The sequence below is a fragment of the Sceloporus occidentalis genome, unplaced genomic scaffold, assembly GCF_023333645.1.
Source record: "Sceloporus occidentalis isolate IW3139 unplaced genomic scaffold, rSceOcc1.0.p SCAF_2, whole genome shotgun sequence".
Lineage (NCBI taxonomy): Eukaryota > Metazoa > Chordata > Lepidosauria > Squamata > Phrynosomatidae > Sceloporus > Sceloporus occidentalis.
Genome location: NW_028316982.1, coordinates 62,781,810 through 62,799,959, shown reverse-complemented (window position 1 = coordinate 62,799,959; position 18,150 = coordinate 62,781,810). Strand labels below are relative to the sequence as shown.

General features: G+C 40.6%; 2 protein-coding genes across 5 annotated transcripts in view; one reads left to right on the top strand and one right to left on the bottom strand.

Annotated features, from left to right (window-relative positions):
* The window catches only part of LOC149318463 (sideroflexin-2-like), a 60,451-nt gene extending 45,288 nt beyond the window's left edge, over positions 1 to 15,163 (bottom strand). For all 4 annotated transcript variants that reach the window (XR_016280039.1, XM_089509769.1, XM_089509766.1 and 1 more), the window contains exons 1-3: positions 14,795 to 15,163; positions 10,322 to 10,457; positions 7,348 to 7,471 (exon numbers count right to left, since the gene is read on the bottom strand). The gene's annotated coding sequence lies outside the window, so the exon portion shown is untranslated. The remainder of the gene's footprint in view (positions 1 to 7,347; positions 7,472 to 10,321; positions 10,458 to 14,794) is intronic.
* Positions 15,164 to 15,471: 308 nt separating this feature from the next.
* The window catches only part of ARL3 (ARF like GTPase 3), a 46,787-nt gene continuing 44,108 nt past the window's right edge, over positions 15,472 to 18,150 (top strand). The window contains exon 1 of the mRNA XM_089509764.1: positions 15,472 to 15,576. Within this exon, the coding sequence (XP_089365890.1) occupies positions 15,574 to 15,576 (3 nt within the window). The 5' untranslated portion in view covers positions 15,472 to 15,573. The remainder of the gene's footprint in view (positions 15,577 to 18,150) is intronic.

Here is an 18,150-nt window from a genome sequence, read left to right as displayed (position 1 = left end):
TTGCTTGCGGTTGTATATGCGGTACGAAAGTTTCATCAATATGTGTTTGGTAAAACTGTGTTAGTTCAATCTGATCACAAGCCTTTAGAGTCAATTTGTAAAAAACCAATAGGCAGTGCCCCTGCTCGATTGCAACGAATGCTTTTGCAGCTTCAAAGGTATCAACTTAACATTGTATATACCCCTGGTAAACTTATGTATCTGGCTGATACCTTGTCAAGAGCCACTGTAGATCCTCCTTGTAGTGAAGAGCATTCCATGGGAGATGAGAAAGTAATACATGAGGTGAATGCTTTAGCAATGCATCCAGACAAAGTGTGTATAATACAAGAGGCAACAAAATGTGATCCCCAGCTTAAGATGGTTCAAACATACCTAGATCAAGGATGGCCACAATATATGAGAGATGTAAGTCTGTTAGCAAAAGCTTTCTGGCCAGTTAAAGATCATGTTTGGTGCCAGGATGGAGTTCTTTTTATGGGAGAAAGAATGATTATTCCAACAAGTCAAAGACCAAATGTATTTACACAACTTCATGAGTCCCATCAAGGGATTCAAAGGACCAAAGAAAGAGCAAGGAAATTAATGTATTGGCCTGGGATGTCAAGAGATATTGAGCTGGCTGTGGGGAGCTGTAGTGCCTGTGCATGTTTTGCTCCAAACAACCAAAAGGAACCACTCAAACCACATGATATTCCTGAAATGCCATGGGAAAAGGTGGGGATAGACATTTTTGAACAGGATAGTTGTCCATTTCCGTTGATAGTTGATTATTTTTCAAAATATCCAGAAATAATAAGTCTACCTGATAAAACTGCAAAAACGGTAATTTGTAGGCTTAAGTCTGTGTTTGCTCGCCATGGGATACCAAGAACAATGGTGAGTGATAACATGCCATTTGCTAGTCAAGAATTTAAAACATTTGCTAAAGAGTGGGGGTTTGAACAATGCTTTAGTAGTCCAGGATATGCACAATCTAATGGTATGGCAGAACGAGCAATTCAGTCTATCAAACAGCTTATGAACAAAGTAGGGAAGGCTGGTGGGGATTTACATCTAGCATTGTTGGAATATCGCAATACACCAGTCACAGGGTTGTCATATTCGCCTGCACAAATGTCGATGGGCAGGATGTTGAGAAGTAAACTTCCCATAACAACTGGTTTATTATGCCCTAGGATTCCTATTAATGTGCATCAAGATCTACAAAGAATTCAACAAAGGCAAAAACATTTTTATGATCAAACAGCTAGACCACTTCAACCATTACAAGAGGGAGATGCAGTTTGGATGCAATCTAATGACCCCAAGGAAAGATGGCTTCCTGCCATAGTGATAGAAAGATGTAAACAACCACGGTCATACCAAATAATGACTCTTAATGGTAGGATATATCGACGTAATAGACGCCAATTAAGAAAACGGATGTCAGAAATTATCAGTGACAGAAGTGTAACACAAGATGCATTAATCAATGGATATGGTGGGGCTCTTGAGAATAATAATGAGATGCGAACATTACCAACAACAGATAGGCAACCGACATATATAACATCATATGGTAGACCAGTGTTTAGGCCAGAGAGATATACTCCTTGAAAATGCACCTTGGTCCTAAGGTGACTCTTTATCATTTGTGTAAGTTAGGTCAATGAGAAATATTGTATTCTTTATATGTATGTTTTCTACTTATGTTTTTAAAATTCTGTATAAAGTGTATTATTTTCTAAAGTGTATAATCATTGGTTTTTTATATTTCCATGAAAAGGAGATGTGATGTAAGGTACCTTTAAGACACAGCCCTTAGTGATATCAGCTGTAGTCTATATATACTATTAAGAGGGTTGGAGAGGGATTCGTTGTTCTCTCTTCCTCATCTCACTCTCCTGGGACTGGCTGTGCTCAGTAGCTCATGGGTGAATAAACTTACTGCTCTTACTTGAAGACTGGACTCTGTGTGGATTCTTGTAAGATTGGATTCCAACAGCAGACATCACACTATATTCCTTTTTTCTTGGGGGAGGGGAGAGGTAATGGAGTGTGTGGTGACCTCCCAGATCCAGGGGTTCTGGGACAAAATGTGTTATCTAGATCCCTTTCAATCTGGTTTCAAGTCTGGCTATGGGATAGAGACAGATTTGGTCACCTTGGTAAACAGCCTACAGAGGTAACTGGATAGGGGAGCATATTCTTGTTAGTTCTGCTGGATCCCTCAGTGGCTTTTGATATTATAGACCATAGTATCCTTCTGGGCCACCTCTCTGAGATGGGACTTGGAGGCACTGTTATGCAATGGTTCTGATCATTCTAGGAAGGCAAACTCAGAATGTGGGGCTGGGGGATGCCTGTTTAACACCCTGGCCACTATCCTATGGTGTCCCTCAGGGCTTGGTTCCATCCCTCATGCTGTTTAATATTTACATTAAATATTTACATGAGAGTTCATCTGGAATTTTGGGATTCAGTGTTATCAGTAAGCTGATAATGCAAAACTCTTTTCCATCCAATTCCAAGGAAGCTATTTCTCTACTAAACCAGTGTCAATAAACTGGATGAGGGTGAACAAATTGAAACTTAATCCAGACAAGATGGAGGGCTTCTGGTCAGTCAGAAGACAGACCCTATCCAGTGCTAGATGGGGCTTACATTCCCTCTGAAATCTCAGGCTTGCAGCTTGGGCATAGTCCTGGACTCAGATCTGAGCCTGGATATACAGGTTTTGGTTGTGACATGGAGTACATTTATAGTTAAAACTAGTGCACCATTTTTTATTCAGGCAGGCCTTTAATCCAAGTGGTCCTGACAAGGTAGGCTATAAAATCAAGGGAGTAGCAACTTGAAACTGGATAACATGGGATGCCATCTCACATGTAGTCCTGGCCAGGTGAGCAATCCAAAGACTGGACACTAGTCACCCATAGTGATCTTTGGCAAAGCTACTAAGAAATCACTGAAAAAAACAAAATCAGGAATTCCATGTGAATCCCACTTTGCAAAGATCTACCACCAATTTATAGTTTGTTTGTCCTCACTATGGACTTTGCCATGAACTGAGTCATGCAGTCTGTGTTCAGAAAAAGGGTGAAGGGGAGTTTTTATTCCGTGTTGTCCTAATAGCATGGACTTGGCATGGATAAAATCTGCAATGGACTCTCTGCTAAGACAATTGCTGCACATATTAAAGAAGCATCCTCACTGTTAAAGTATAAACAGCAGCACTACTTAGAGTCAGCATAAGCATAATCAATAACCAACACTTAGGCAAACAGCCTGACATTCATCAGTCTCTCTAACTGGCATTGGATAATGAATAACTGTGTTTCTGGAAAACTCAGGACCAACCACACCTCTCATAGCAACAAGAGAACTTTTTTATAGGCAGCAAACACCAGCCGACAGTGTGGAAAAGAATCCCCAGTACATCTAATCAATGCTAAAAGTAGGGATTTCCATGTATGTGCAGGGAATTCCCCACTGTTGAGCAATGCCAGTAATGCTTAAACATTCTGGATGCAGTTATGGGACTCATTAATCCTTCACAGCCTCCCTTCACACACTTCCCATCAAAGTAAACAGCTTCAGAGCTAGTCATATATGGTGTTTCTACAGTTAAGTGTTTTTACATTTTTGGAATATAGAGCATTTTTAAGATGGCACGTTGATGAAATTGTGTTTTGCCACTTCTGCAGGTGGCAGTGGTGAGCAAGGATGACATGGAGTGATGTTATGATATGGTATCAGGCAAAGAATATTTGAGGTCGCAGAGACGGAATTTAAAACAGAATTAAAACACTTCTGTAAATGGAGCTGTAATAAGGGCTTTCTTTACTTAGCTCCAGAAACAGCCTATTTTTTTTTTCTTACAGGGATGGAGCTAAATAACAACTAAGTAAGATGCCACCTAGGTTCACAGCTCTCTTTTGAGAATGGATAAAACAAGGGTTTGGGATTGTATGTATAGTCAAAAATAATGTCATTCTTCCTGGAGTGCAGTTAAAACTATGCACCATTTCTCAAAATGTAGAGTAACACATGCCTTCATTACATCCTGTTTAGACTACTGTAACACACTTGGAAACTTCAGTAGGTTTAAAATGCTGCAGCCAGGCTGTTGACTAGGGCTGGGTACAGGGATCATGTTAATGATGATGATGATGATGATGATGATGATGATGATGTTTATTTATATACCGCTTTTCCAAATTAGATCAAAGCGGTGTACAACAGGAAGTACAATAAAATATCCAAAGTCAAAATAAAACATAACAGGCCTCTCTCCCCCTCAAGATGGTGGCCGGAAGGAGGGCTCTTTGTCTTTCCAGGCCAGGCCTCTCTCCCCCTCAAGATGGTGGCCGGAAGGAGGGCTCTTTGTCTTTCAGGCCAGGCCTCTCTCCCCCTCAAGATGGTGGCCGGAAGGAAATAGCTTCACTGGCTACTGGTCTGCTTCTAGGCAAAATTCAAAGTGCCAGTTCAGCATCTAAAACACAGGGTGTGCCCCCACAATGTGCAAAAAGAAAAGGCACAGATGAAATAGGTCTGGAAGCCATGCCTCATGAAAAGTAGTTTAGGGATCTCAGAATGTTTAGCCTGAGGAACAGAAGGTTGAGAGGTGACATGATAGCCATGTTTTAGCATATGAAAATATGTTGCATTGAAGAATAAGCAAGCTTGTTTTCTGCGGCTCTAGAGACTAAGACATGGAGTAATGGATTCAAAGTACAGGAAAAAGTGATAGCTGTTTGACAGTGGATTACACTGCTTTGGAATGTGGTGGAGACTCCTTCTTTGGAGACTTTTAAAGAGAAGCCAATGACCATCTGTCAGGAGTGCTTTGATTGTGTATATCTGCATGGTAGGAGTTGCACTGGATGGTCCTTGTGTTTTCTTCCAACCCTATGGCTGCAACTGCACTGCAATAAATAATCCGGTTTGAGGTTTATTTCCAGAGGTGCCAACTACCAGAGGTGCCACAGCCAACTACCACTCCCAGAATTCCATAGCATTGAACCATGGCAGTTAAAGTGGGGTCAAACCAGGTTATTTCTGCAGTGCAACCTATGATTCTATGAAACAAGGTGGTCTCCTTCATAAAGTGATGGAGATGTAAATTCAACAGTACTGAACATGAAGCATGCAAACTAATGCCATTCAGATGTTCTGAACTATCATTCTAATAGTCTGTCCTTCCTTTACGCAGGGATTTGTTCCAGACTCCCGCGCGTAAAGGGAATTCTGCCTATGCTCGAGCCCCTTTTAAATGAATGGGTCTTGTGCACGTGATGGCGCGGCAGTGCATGCGTGCGCCATGGACACCCCCCATTATTCCTTATACCTCATTATTCCTTATACCAGAAGCTTCAGCTAGTACAAAACATGGCAGCCAGATTGGTCACTGGTGTTTCCAGGTTTGACCATATAACACCTATTCTGAAAGATCTGCACTGGCTGCCTATTCACTTCCGAGCACAATACAAGGTGTTGGTTATTACTTATAAAGCCCTACATGGCTTGGGCCTGAGTTACTTGAGGGACCGCATCTCCCCATATAATCTGCCCCGCACGCTCAGAACAACCAGGAAGAACTTGCTAGAAATTCCATCATCTAAATATGCTACTACATCCCAGAGGGCCTTCTCAGTAGCGGCCCCACAAATTTGGAATAGTCTTCCCGAGGAACTCCACCTGATCACCCCCCTAGAAACATTCAAAAAGAAGCTAAAAACTTTCCTCTTCTCTCAAGCCTTCCCCTCTGGAAAATGAAACTAGTGTACTTTGATCCCATCAACTTTCTGCCTCACCCTTTCGAATGATTGTTTTAGATTTGTATATTGTATATTGTGTTATTGGTTTTATCTATTTTATGATGTGTTTGTAACTGGTTTTAAATTTTGTGTACATGGCTTTGATCTTCAGGAAAAGTGGTATAAAAATAAAAATTATTATTATTATTATTATTATTATTATTATGGAACACGCCGTCCCTTCTCCCAGCACAGCTTTCAGCATATGCCGAAAGCCACATAAAGCACACCCGCGGAGATTGCGGGCGCACTGTAATTTTCTAACTATGAGGCATTTAGGCTGGGGCTTATGGAGTTATAGTCCAAAACATACAGAGAAGCACATTTTGCCTACCCCTGCAGGAAGAAATCTGTGAACCAAAATTCATTTCGCTGTTACAAAGAAGTAGAAACCTTTCTCATACAGTCTCTCCTCACATTCTCATATACAAGTTATGTCATAGTTTCTTTGCTATCATCCAACGCAGAAGGGATTGGTAAATCAGAAGAGAATAAAAAATGAAAGGCATCCAATTTTTAAAAAAATCCTCATTAATAGTCGAGATGTGTACTCGCAGTTTAAATCAAGTCATCTTGCTCAGCAAGCATATGGATTACCCTTGTGGTTATAGAATAATTAGATCTCTAAAGAGATGGTGGAGGCAAAACTGAATTAAGCACATATAACCATGTGTTGCCCTTGACCTCTAAATAAATATTCACCCTCTTCTGTTAATGGACAGCATCCTCTGTCTCTTGAAATAAACAGAAGTATACCTGAAGGGACTTTGGCTAAGACTATCAGTGTGGAGACAGGGTCAATGTGGGACCAGACAATTAAAGAAGTGGTGTGTATGTATATCTTAAAATAATTTTTAAATTAATGCTTATTTGGAATAATAGATTGGAAGAGAAAATCACTGAAACAAGAAAGGAGGTACAGTAATCTACTGCAGGCAAACATATGGGTATATAAATGCTGATCTTAATTTTGAAGAGGTGAGTCAGGAACTAAGGTCTCAAGGAGAGTATAAGGTAAACTTATTCTTAACTCACATTACAAGCTCTAATATTTGTCCATATGTGATGCTAAACATATTCTTCTCCAGATGTAAGTTTTCCCATCAGTGAAACAGTGACAGCAAAAATCAGTTTTACTATATGTTGCAATATACACTGGATTTGTCCGCCCCGCTCCACTCCAAAAAACTGCCAGCAACAGAGCATTAGAAAACACTAGACTAATATTAACACAAAGTGCTACAAAATATAAATCTTGATATGGATTTGTGGAACAGACAGAGATGCAAAGAACAGGAAAGAGTTTAAGAACTTTAGCTTAGTATTGAGCTAGTAAATTAAGGCCTTGTTAAAGATATAAACTTTTAGCCTGAGGTCTTCATCAGGACCACCAATTCAACCTAATAAGCATACAGAGCAAACAGAAAATTTAGTATTGGGGGAAGATGTGGCACCTTGAAATGAGGGGGTTGTATTTTCAATTTAGAAAGCACATTGCAATGACCAAATCTAGAAAAAATACAGCACTCGAGTATCTAGACAGTACCTGGTGAATTCTCACATCAGAAGGGAGCTGGGGTCAAACAGGAATTTTATATAATGTAGGATGTTTCCTCTGGTCTCTGGAATTACTGTGAGATTAATGTGAGGAATAAAATCCTTTAAGGCGCCTGAAAAAACAGATAAAGAGCAAATAAGTCACTTCTTCTTGATTATGCTTATCATACCATAATCTTTTCAGACCACTTTTTAAGGTGGGCATGTTATTATTACTATTTATTTATACAGCACCATCCATGTACATGGCTTTACAGATGGGTACAGAATAAAACATGTATAACTATTCCAATACAGTCGTCCCTTACTATCCTTGGGGGAATCTGTTTCGGACCCCCCCATGGGACCTTAAATCCCATTATTTTCAATGGGTGTGCGTGCAGGCGTTCCCAATGAAAAAGCCAGAGCTTGCCATCTGCAGAAGCTCAGATCCATGGATGGCAAGTCTGCAGTTGGTGCAGGTGCTCTGTAATATAAAATACAATACTAAAATCCATTTTAAAACACAAACACACAATGCAGAATAAAACAACATAATACAGATAATCAAGTATACGGACAATATAAAACATTATACCAAAATTTCAAATGTTTTAGAAAACAAAAAAGTTTTCAGTTTGGATTTGAAAATAGCAAGGAACAGTCCATAAGTTTACAGAGGTAACAGGCATGGGGTAACAAATCCAAATGCTGAGCACACTGAGAAGCTGCACTAACTCCTTTTTGGCTAAATTCAAAGACATAGCCATGTTAATCTGCAAAATCAATATGCAACTAAATCTTGTAGCACCTTTGAGACTAATTCCAAGCATGCATCTGAGGAAGTAGGCTCAAGTCTACAAAAGCTCATGCTACCAGCTTCTTTCTTTCACCTACGCTCAAAGGTGATACAAGGTCCCTTTGCATCCTTTTTGGCTAGACATACAATCTTCCTCAAAAAGGAAGCTCAGGAGCAACATTACTTGTAATACATTAGTTTTGGAGATAATGAGAGGACAATTACACTACCGGAAGGTGGGATGAACATACTGACTCATTTATTCATTTTTTATGTCAAACTCAGTACTTCAAAAACATTCCAGAAGGTCATTTTGAAGAGTTGGGGGAAATGTTTACATTTAATTAAAGTAAATTAATGTATCAGCAAAGCGAGTAATGAGCAACTTAAAAAAAAAGCAACACTAATACAAATATGAGAAAGTCATTACTACATACTACCTACTGTTTGTACACAGAAAAAAGTCAGGTTGGCTTTTTTTAAAAATGCCCAAATAAGTATTTAATAATAATAATAATAATAATAATAAATAAATTGTTCATTTATTAACCGCTTTTCCAACGATCAAAGTGGTGTACATAAATTGTTAAAAACAGACAATAAGAACAGTAAAAACCACATCTTAAAAGTACATAATTAAAATGGATTAAATGCGAGCAAAATTTAAAAACATCCAATGACACTGTTAAAATAAAAAATCATAGAAACTATACTATTTAACTACATAAGTATGCAGGCACTTAGGAATTTTTCCTCTCCCATATTGCTTTGGCTCAGTGCTGGATTCATTGCGAAGTATGCATATAATCTGAGTGAGTGAAACATGCATCCTTTCAAATACTGCTGGACTATGACTCCAAGCAGTCATCACCAATGGCTACAGCAGCTAGAGCTGTAACCCAACCACCCTTGGAGGACTTCACTTCACTCCTGATGTAAATGGAGGACTAAAGACAGTGAGGAGTAGAATGTGCAGATCTCACCCTGTAGCTGTCACAATGGCTCTTGTAACTGTACTTGCATCTGTACTACAATGCAATACCCAAATTAGTCTCTGAAATCTGCTTGAGGTCAATGTTATAAATACAGTTCCACTAAATTTTGTTTGCTCATTCTTTATATAAACCACCTTGAATTTACACTAATTAGGCTTGTGTGTACAACTTGATCAGATAATCCTGAACACTAGGCTGGAAGAACAGGGGAGCACTTAATAAAGAACATTTTATGTCAAGGCCTTTTGCAAATATACATTTTCAACACGGTCTACATTTCATTGTGCTCCAGTTCTCTATGACTGGTGGTTTATCCAACTGCCTGTTTGCTGTTTCCTTGGTATATAAAAGATAATTGCTCTGTGATTTCTACAGTACTTTCCAGAGTCCTCTCTGGAGATCCATAATCAAAAGCACTAGATGACATTGGCTAGACTAAATGGGCCACCAGTGCTTCATCTGCACTGCAGAAATAATCCAGCTTGACATTATAACTACCAGGGCTCAATGCTACAGAATTCTGGGAACTGTAGTTGTAGCACCACAGCTCTCTCTGACAGAGAAGGCTAAAATCTCAAAAACTACAAATGCCAGAATTCCATAACACTGAGCCATGGCAGCTAAAGTGGTGTCAAACTGGATTATTTCTGCAGTGCATCTAGTTTGTGTTAGATCAGCATCTCCAATTTGTTCACTTAACATACACTTTGGGCTAACATGCTACCACCTGATAATGAACTCCCCTTCTTCCATAACACTAGAATACAAGATAATAATGGCAATGTAAGAGCACATTTGTACCAGAAGCCTGCAGTATGCTCATTGAACGATCTGAAGTTTTAGAGGCACCACTATCAGTAGGACTTGAACAAGGGCATTCTGTGGGGGTGGCCCTGCATCAAAACTCATCTCATTCTCCTGATATGGCCTCAACTGTGTATTCCTGGGAAAAGAGGGCTTCCTCCACCAAATGAAAAAAACCCAACCACCCTCCCACCTCTTATCCTGGCCAGAACAAGCTGGTATGGTGGTGAAGTGTCCACTATAAAAACCTCCCTGTCCCTCATTAGTAACCATGACTGTTCCACCCATCTGGGCATCTGTGACATGGTTATTTCACGTTAACCACCTTCCCATTCCTTGAAGGAAAAAAATGGCCTAGTTCTTGCAATAATAAAGTTTTGCCTCACCTATCTTATTAGAATTCTTCGAGGAAGTCAACACACACATAGGAAGGCTGATTTGGTAAACAGATTATACACCTGGAGTGGGCATCTAGGAAAGCGTGGTGATAATGGAATGACAGGTTCTTTTATAGATGAGCAACTGTATAGAAAAATAAAGAGACAATTAAGAGTTCTTACAAAAGAAACAATGCTGATTTTTCCTACAAACTAAAGTTCTAGTTTATAATAAGCCCTATTTAATATCCTTACATATTGCCTGAAGTACTGTTTTTAATAAATACATAGCTTAAGTGAGTGGTACACAATGAAATTTGTTATGTCCCTTCAAGTCAACTCTGACTTATGACTACTCTATCATAAGTTTTTCTTAGCAAATGAGGTTTGTCACTATCTTTCTCTTAGGATCTTATTTTATATCCCACCTTTCTCTCCACACAGAATCTAAGGTGGCATAAAACATTTTAAACACACAATTAAAAAACGCTTAATACAATACTTGAAACAGTTAAACCAAATTTCCACTTTAAAAGACACAAGTTAAAAACAGCATTAAAAATAATTTTAAAACAGCATAACTTAAAAACAACAACACTACACCCTCCATCAAAGGCTTTATCTGCCACACAGAGTAAATATCAAAAACTTCCTTAACTGTATCCACAGATTCTTCATCCATGGATTCAAGCATCCATGGATTGAAAATATTCCCCAAAAATATACATTCCAAAAAGCAAACCTTCATTTTGCCATTTTATATAAGGGACACCATTTTACTATGCCACTGTATTTAATGGGACTTGTGTATCCATGGATTTTAGTATCCATGGGGGGCGTGGGTCCTGGAACCAAGCCCCAGTAGATCCCAAGGGCCCACTCTACACATAGTAACATATGTAATCTCAAAGAACAAGTGGAAGGCATACAATACAACTCTCATTCATAGAGACAGTATAAGTCAGTTGCCTTAATGTCATACAACCAAACAACAAATATTGGGGGGGGGGAATTTGGAAACTCCCCTTGTGTTGCCTTCATGGAAGAAAGGCAAGGTGTGATAAAGAGCATAAAGTTGGAAATCAGTGACACAAGAGCAATGCTACATATTACTTTCAATATGTAGGTTTTCAAAGAGATTTAGATGTATTCTCAGAGAACAAACCTATTGGCTACAAGACTTACAAAGCACCTCTGTGCACAGAAAGTCTAATTACCAGACAGGAAGACAAACCAAAGGATTCTTATTCCCACCATATGCTGCTTATGAACTTCCCTGAAGGATATGCCAGGTCACTACTTCTGCGCCCAAGATCTTCAACTGCTGTCAAAAATATTTTCAAGCACACTGTTCTCTCCCATCACTGAGTTTTACATTCCTTGCCTGGCTTCACTTTTAAATCCCCTTCATGCCTAGTTGCATTATAACAACCAGAAGGAAAGTAGGAATTTGCCTTATGTGGAATCAGACCATTTATTTATTTAGCCAAGTTATGTTAACAATGCCGCTGTCAGGATTTTAAGTAGGATATTTTCCTAGCCCTAGCTACAGATGCCACGTATGGGTCAGAGCTGCAAAAGAGATATCATTGTTATATCTGTAAACTGAAGCTGCTGCCACATGCACTTAGATACTTTTGAGATTAGGGGTGGGAATTATGTAGCCTTCCAATATTGTTTGTTTGCATTGCTCAACATGCCCCACCATGGCCTATGACAAGGAATGGTACCGAGATCTGCAGTTCAACAGCAACTGTAGGGTCCCACAGTACTCACCAACAGACTCTGGCCTTAATACTCCATCCCTGTAGAGTTTAGGACAGTGTGGGAATCATGCTGCCTTCTAGCTGTTCTTAAGACTGCAACTCTCAGCATCTTTAATCACCGGCTGTGCCAGCTACAATTCATGGGGGTTGCAGTCCAACACAATCTGGAGGGCTACACAATCTCCATCCCACCCACTCTGTTTAAAGGGCAGTAATGTGCATTACTGAATTTATTCCAAAAAGCTGAACCCAGTCCTGTTGTATTTTTAGATATCCCCACTCAAAGTAACCAGAAATCTTGCTTTTCCAGGTCATTTCCTCCATTTCAGCCTTCTGTCCAGGAGCAATTCTGAGCATGACTAAGAAGCATGAACTTACATTTATAGTAGTGTTTTTAGCTTTTATGTGGTGATGTCCTACACAAGGTGACCAGATGTCATCACTGTAAAGGAGGACAAAGGCAGTGCAAAATGCAGGACATTCAAGAAAAAACATTACCAAAGATAAGCTAAGAACATTTGTATAAATATAAATTCATGCTTCTTAGTCCTGCTCCAACTGGAGGACATTTTGAAATTCCTCCTAGATAGAAGGTTGAAACGTAAGATACATCCTGGAAAAGAAGAATCACTGGTCACCTTGGTCTTACATTTTAAATGAATGCCCTACATTTTGCAGTGCCTTGTCCTCCCCTTTGCAGTTATATTGATTCAACCTGTTCCCACTCTTCCTGGATTCCTGTCCTGAAATAAATACACCATTGGCACCCCTGCAACCTTTCAAAAGAGTGCTATCACTTGAATAAAGCTGGTCCTCCTGAAATTGCCTTGGCACATACACTCCAACCCATGGTAGGGACAATCTCCACTCCTCTCAGCCACCCCTTTTAGAATGTGCATAAGACGGCCAGTGTGTTGAATACACCTCTGGATTCCAGCATCTGAATCCCTCACTCAGCTATGGAAACCCACACACTGTCTCAGCCTCAGAGGAAGACAATGGCCTCTGAACAAATCTTGCCAAGAAAACCCCACTCCTTAGGGTCACCATAAGTCCAAAATGACATGAAGGCACACCATCACCACCTCAACAATGTGCATTACTGCATTTATTTCAAAATACAGCCTTGCTGAATTTGTGGCCCTTCCCTGGATTCCTGTCCTGAAATAAAGGCACCATTGGCACCCCCTCAATCTTTCAAAAGAGCACTACTGCTTGAGTAAAGCAGACCAACCTAAACATCCTTGCCACCCCATTATATTAGTGTTTTTTTAGCACTTATTTGGCAATTCCCTACACAGGGTGACCAAATATCATCACTGCAAAGGATGAAGGCATTGCAAAATGCAGGCCATTCAAGAAAAAATGTAGCACATTACCAAAGAAAGCTAAAAAAACACTCGTAGAAATGTAAATCCATGCTTCTTAGGCATCCTCCAAAGGGAGAAGATTTTGAAATCCCCCTGGACTGAACTGAAATGGAGGGCATGTCCTGGAAAAGGAGGATCTCTGGTCACTCTGTCCAAATGGAGGACATTTTAACATTCCTCCTGGACAGAAAGCTGAAATGGAGGGCACATCCTGGAAAGGGGGGATGTCAGGTATATTGACAGGAACCTTCTGACCCTAATAATAATAATAATAGATTTATAATGCCCTTTCCACCAAAGGGTGGAACATCATAGGTCCAAAACACACTGTCGAAACAATCCAGTTTGAGACGGCTTTAACTGCCCTAGCTCAATGCTAGGGAACTCTAGGAATTGTAGTTTTGTGAGATATTTAAGCTTCTCTGTCAGAGCGAGCTCTGATGCCACAAAAAATTACAATTCCCAGAATTCCCTAGCACTGAGCCAGGGCATTTAAGCAGTCTCAAACTGGATTAGGTCTGCAGTATGCATTTGGAACCCAACATATATAATAAAAAACATATATAATAAAAAAACCACAAAACACACATGGCTAAAATGCTGTAACAATATAATACTAAAACAGGCTTGCAGCCCAAAGAGCTTTCCAAGAGCTTCATAGAATCATAGAGTTGGAAGAGATCACAAGGGCCATCCAGTCCAACCCCGCCATGCAGGAACTCTCAATCAAAGCATCCCTGACAGATGGCCATCCAGCCTCTGCTTGAAGACCTCCAAAGAAGGAGACTCCACTACACTCTGAGGAAGGAGTGTGTTCCACTGTCGAACAGCCCTTACTGTCAGGAAGTTCCTCCTAATGTTGAGGTGGAATCTCTTTTCCTGCAGCTTGCATCCATCGCTCCGGGTCCTAGTCTCTGGAGCAGCAGAAAACAAGCTTGCTCTCTCTTCAATATGACATCCCTTCAAATATTTAAACAGGGCTATCATATCTCCTCTTAACCTTCTCTTCTCCAGGCTAAACATCCCCAGCTCCCTAAGTCATTTCTCATAGGGCAGGGTTTCCAGCCCCTTAGTCACTCTCTTTTGGATGTGCTCCAGTTTCTCAACATCCTTTCTGAATGGTGCTGCCCAGAACTGGACACAGCAGTCCAAGTGAGGCCCAACCAAAGCAGAACAGAGGGGCACTATTACTTCCTTCGATCTAGAGCAGCAGTCCTCAATATGTGTTTTTTTAAGGGATTTTGGACTCCAGCTCCCAGAATCCCAGAATATTGGCCAATATGGCTGAGGCTTCTGGGAGCTGTGGTCCAAAATCTCTTAAAGGGCACAGTTTGGGCACCACTTACCTGGAGATTATACTTCTACTGGTGCAGCCTAGAATCGCATTGGCCTTTTTAGCTGCTGCATCACACTCTTGGCTCATGTTCCAACTTGTGGTCTACTAGGGCCCTAGATCTCTTTCACACATAGAATCATAAAGAGTTGGAAGACACATCATGGGCCATCCAGTCCAACCCTCTTCTATATCTATGCATTTCATTTTCTCTGCCCTAAGTGCAGTACCTTACACTTCTCTGTGTTGAAATTCATTTTGTTAGCTTTGGCCCAGCTTCCTTAATCTAATATTATCTTGAATTTGGATCCTTTCCTCTGGGGGTGTGACCTACTCCTTCTAATTTGCTGCAAATATGAAGTCTTCCAGGACTTCCCTTGGAGCCACCCATCCCCTCCCAGCCGCCATTTTGTCTCCCTCCCTCTCCTCTCTCCTACCTGCGCTTCACTCACTCACTACAGAGCTCCCCCTCCCACCTCCCTTTCTAGAGCACATGGCTGAAGCTCCGCCCCCTTTTCCTCCATTCACATTGGGCGACGCGTGGCCCCTTTCAGCCAATCACAGAGCGAGTAGCCTCCCTCAGCCAATCACAGCGCGACTAGCCTCCTCGAGGGGAATTAAAAAAAAGAAAAAAGAAGAAGCCTATTTTTTTCCTCGCCTTTTCGACAAAGCGCATGCGCCGAAACGGGTTGAGGAGGCACACGTTCCTCTTCTACGTAAGGGGAGGAGGGGACGACGCACTGCGCATGCGCGTGACGCAGTTGCCCATGGTAACCGGGAGCCGCGTAGAGGATGGTGAGTAGTGGATGATGGAGGAGGAGGGGAAGGGAGCCTGAGGAGGGGGACCAGAGGGTAAAATGGGGTCCCTCTCCCCGAGCCCCTTCTTTCTTCCTCCTAAGGGTGCCCCCTAGTGGTGGGTGAAGGAGCTGGAGGCTTTTATGTGCTCGGTTTACGATTTGAGACGACTCTGATAATGATAGGAGAGGCTGAGGAAGGGATACACGGGTCTGGTGTAACGTCTGAATGGTGAACACGGGAGTGAGGAGAAGGAGGAGGAGAAAGAATAGGAGGGTCCAGGAGGGAAGGGATCATGCCAGGGGGGTTGTTGTTGTTGTTGTTATTGTCTGCCTTCAAGTCCTTTCCGACTTTATGGCCAACCTATCAATCTTAGCAAGATTTGTTCAGGTTATGCCCTTCCTTGCCTCCCCTCTGAGGCTGAGAGAGTGTGACCTGGCCCTGGTCTCCCTGTGGGTTGCCATGGCCAAGCGAAGAGCCGAACCCTGGCCCCCCAGAGTCACTATCATTATTGTTTATTTACTTATATCCCACTTTTTAATTTATGTTTATATTTTATTTATTTATTTCCCAAAACTGGGGCACTCAGGGCGGCTTACAGTATGAAAAACCCTCACTCTCAACACCCAAAGCACTATTATTACTATTACTATTATTATATTTATATCCTGCCCTTTTTATTTAGTTTACATTTTATTTATATGGATATTTTATTCATATTTATTTGTTTATATCCCACCCTTTATTTATTTTACATTTTATTTATATTAATATTTATTTATATTCCCAAGCTAGGAGTCAGGGCAGCTGACAGTATTAAAAAGTCACAGTCTAAACGCTTATTATATTTATTTATATCCTGCCCTTTTTATTTATTTCATATTTTATTTATATATTTATTTGTTTATATCCCAAACATTATTATTATTATATTATCCTGTCCTTTTCATTTGTTTTATATTTTATATATATATATATATATATATATATATATATAATTTATATCCCAAAACTGGGACTCAGAGCGGCTTACAATACAGTATTAAAAAGTTCTAGTCTAAAAGTTCAAACTATTATTATTATTATTATTATTATATTTGTTTCTATCCATAAAATGTAGTCAAAAAGATAAAAATGTTTAAGACGCTTTAAACAATATAACATGCCACATTGGGAGCCCCAGTTTGTTTGTTTTTGTCCCCCATCAGAATAAATTGGCTGACACCCCCTGCAATGGAGGACAAGGCATCGCAAAATGGAGGACATTCAAGAAAAAATGTAGGGCATTATAAAATAAAAGCTAAAAGCACTCACAGAAATATCAGTCCATGCTTCTAAGCCAGGCTCATAATGGAGTATGTTTTGGAATTCCTCCTGAACAGGAGGCTGAAATGGAAGATATGTCCTGGAAAAGGAGGACGCCTGACCCCAGTCCTTTCTTTATTTGAATGCACCATGTTATTTGACAGCTGTTTGGGAGTATGAGAGTCTGAAAACTGGACTCACTTTATTGTTGTTGTTGTTATGTGCATTGAAGTCATTCCCCAAGATGAATCTATCATGGGGTTTTCTTGGCAAGATTTTGTTCACAGGAGGTTTGCCATTGCCTTCCCCTGAGGCTGAGAGCATGTGACTTGTCAAGGTAGGCTTCATGGCTAATGAGGAAATTGAACACAGGTCCTCAGAGTTGTAGTCCCAAACCACTATGCTGCACTATGGACACGATGTAAAAAGGAGATTGTGATGACCAGCTTCACAACATGCTGCATGTTTCCTCCTCTTGCTAAATCAGTCCTTTGGTCTGATCTACTTGACTCATATGCTCTTAACCCATTTTTGTTCTGCTGTTAATTTATATTATTTATATTTGTTGTTCTTGTTTGTTTTTAAGTCCTCAGGCAAACTTATCATGGCGGTTTCTCGGCAAGTTTCTTCAGAGAGGATTTTGCCATTGTCATCTTCCGAGGCTAAGAAAGTGTGACTGCCCAAGGTCACCCAGTGGGTTGACATGGCCAAGCCGTGTTCATTTATATAAATAATCGTAACACAATCTGTCTCTTCACACACACACGCCCCTTTACTGGCAAGGAAAGTTAAGTTTCTGAGGCTGGAAATGTCACCACCATTCAAAGTGTAATGCATTTTCAAAAGGTCTTGTCGGGGCATGTGGGAACTGTAGGAAAGGGGGAGAAAATTAGGAAAATAGGAGAGGGTCTGGGTGGGGAGGCTTAATGATAAAGGAGGGTGATGTGGTGTGGTGTGGAGCGTCCTGGTGGTGAAATGACCCATTTAAGAAGTGGAATTGGGTCATGCAGAGTCCCAGGGTTTTTCCATAGAGAGCCAAAGAACGATATGAAATAGTAGTCAATTCCATCTTTCTAAGTGTGGAAGAAGAGGACACACTGCAGCATGTTCTCAATCTGGTCATCACAATCTTTAACATTTGTCTGTAGTGTTGGACTACAACTCTGGAGACTACGGTCACAGTCTCCTTTTTACAGTGTGTCCATAGTATGGCGTAGTGGTTTGAATGTTGGACTCTGAAATCCAGGGTTCAATCCCTTGCTCAGCTGT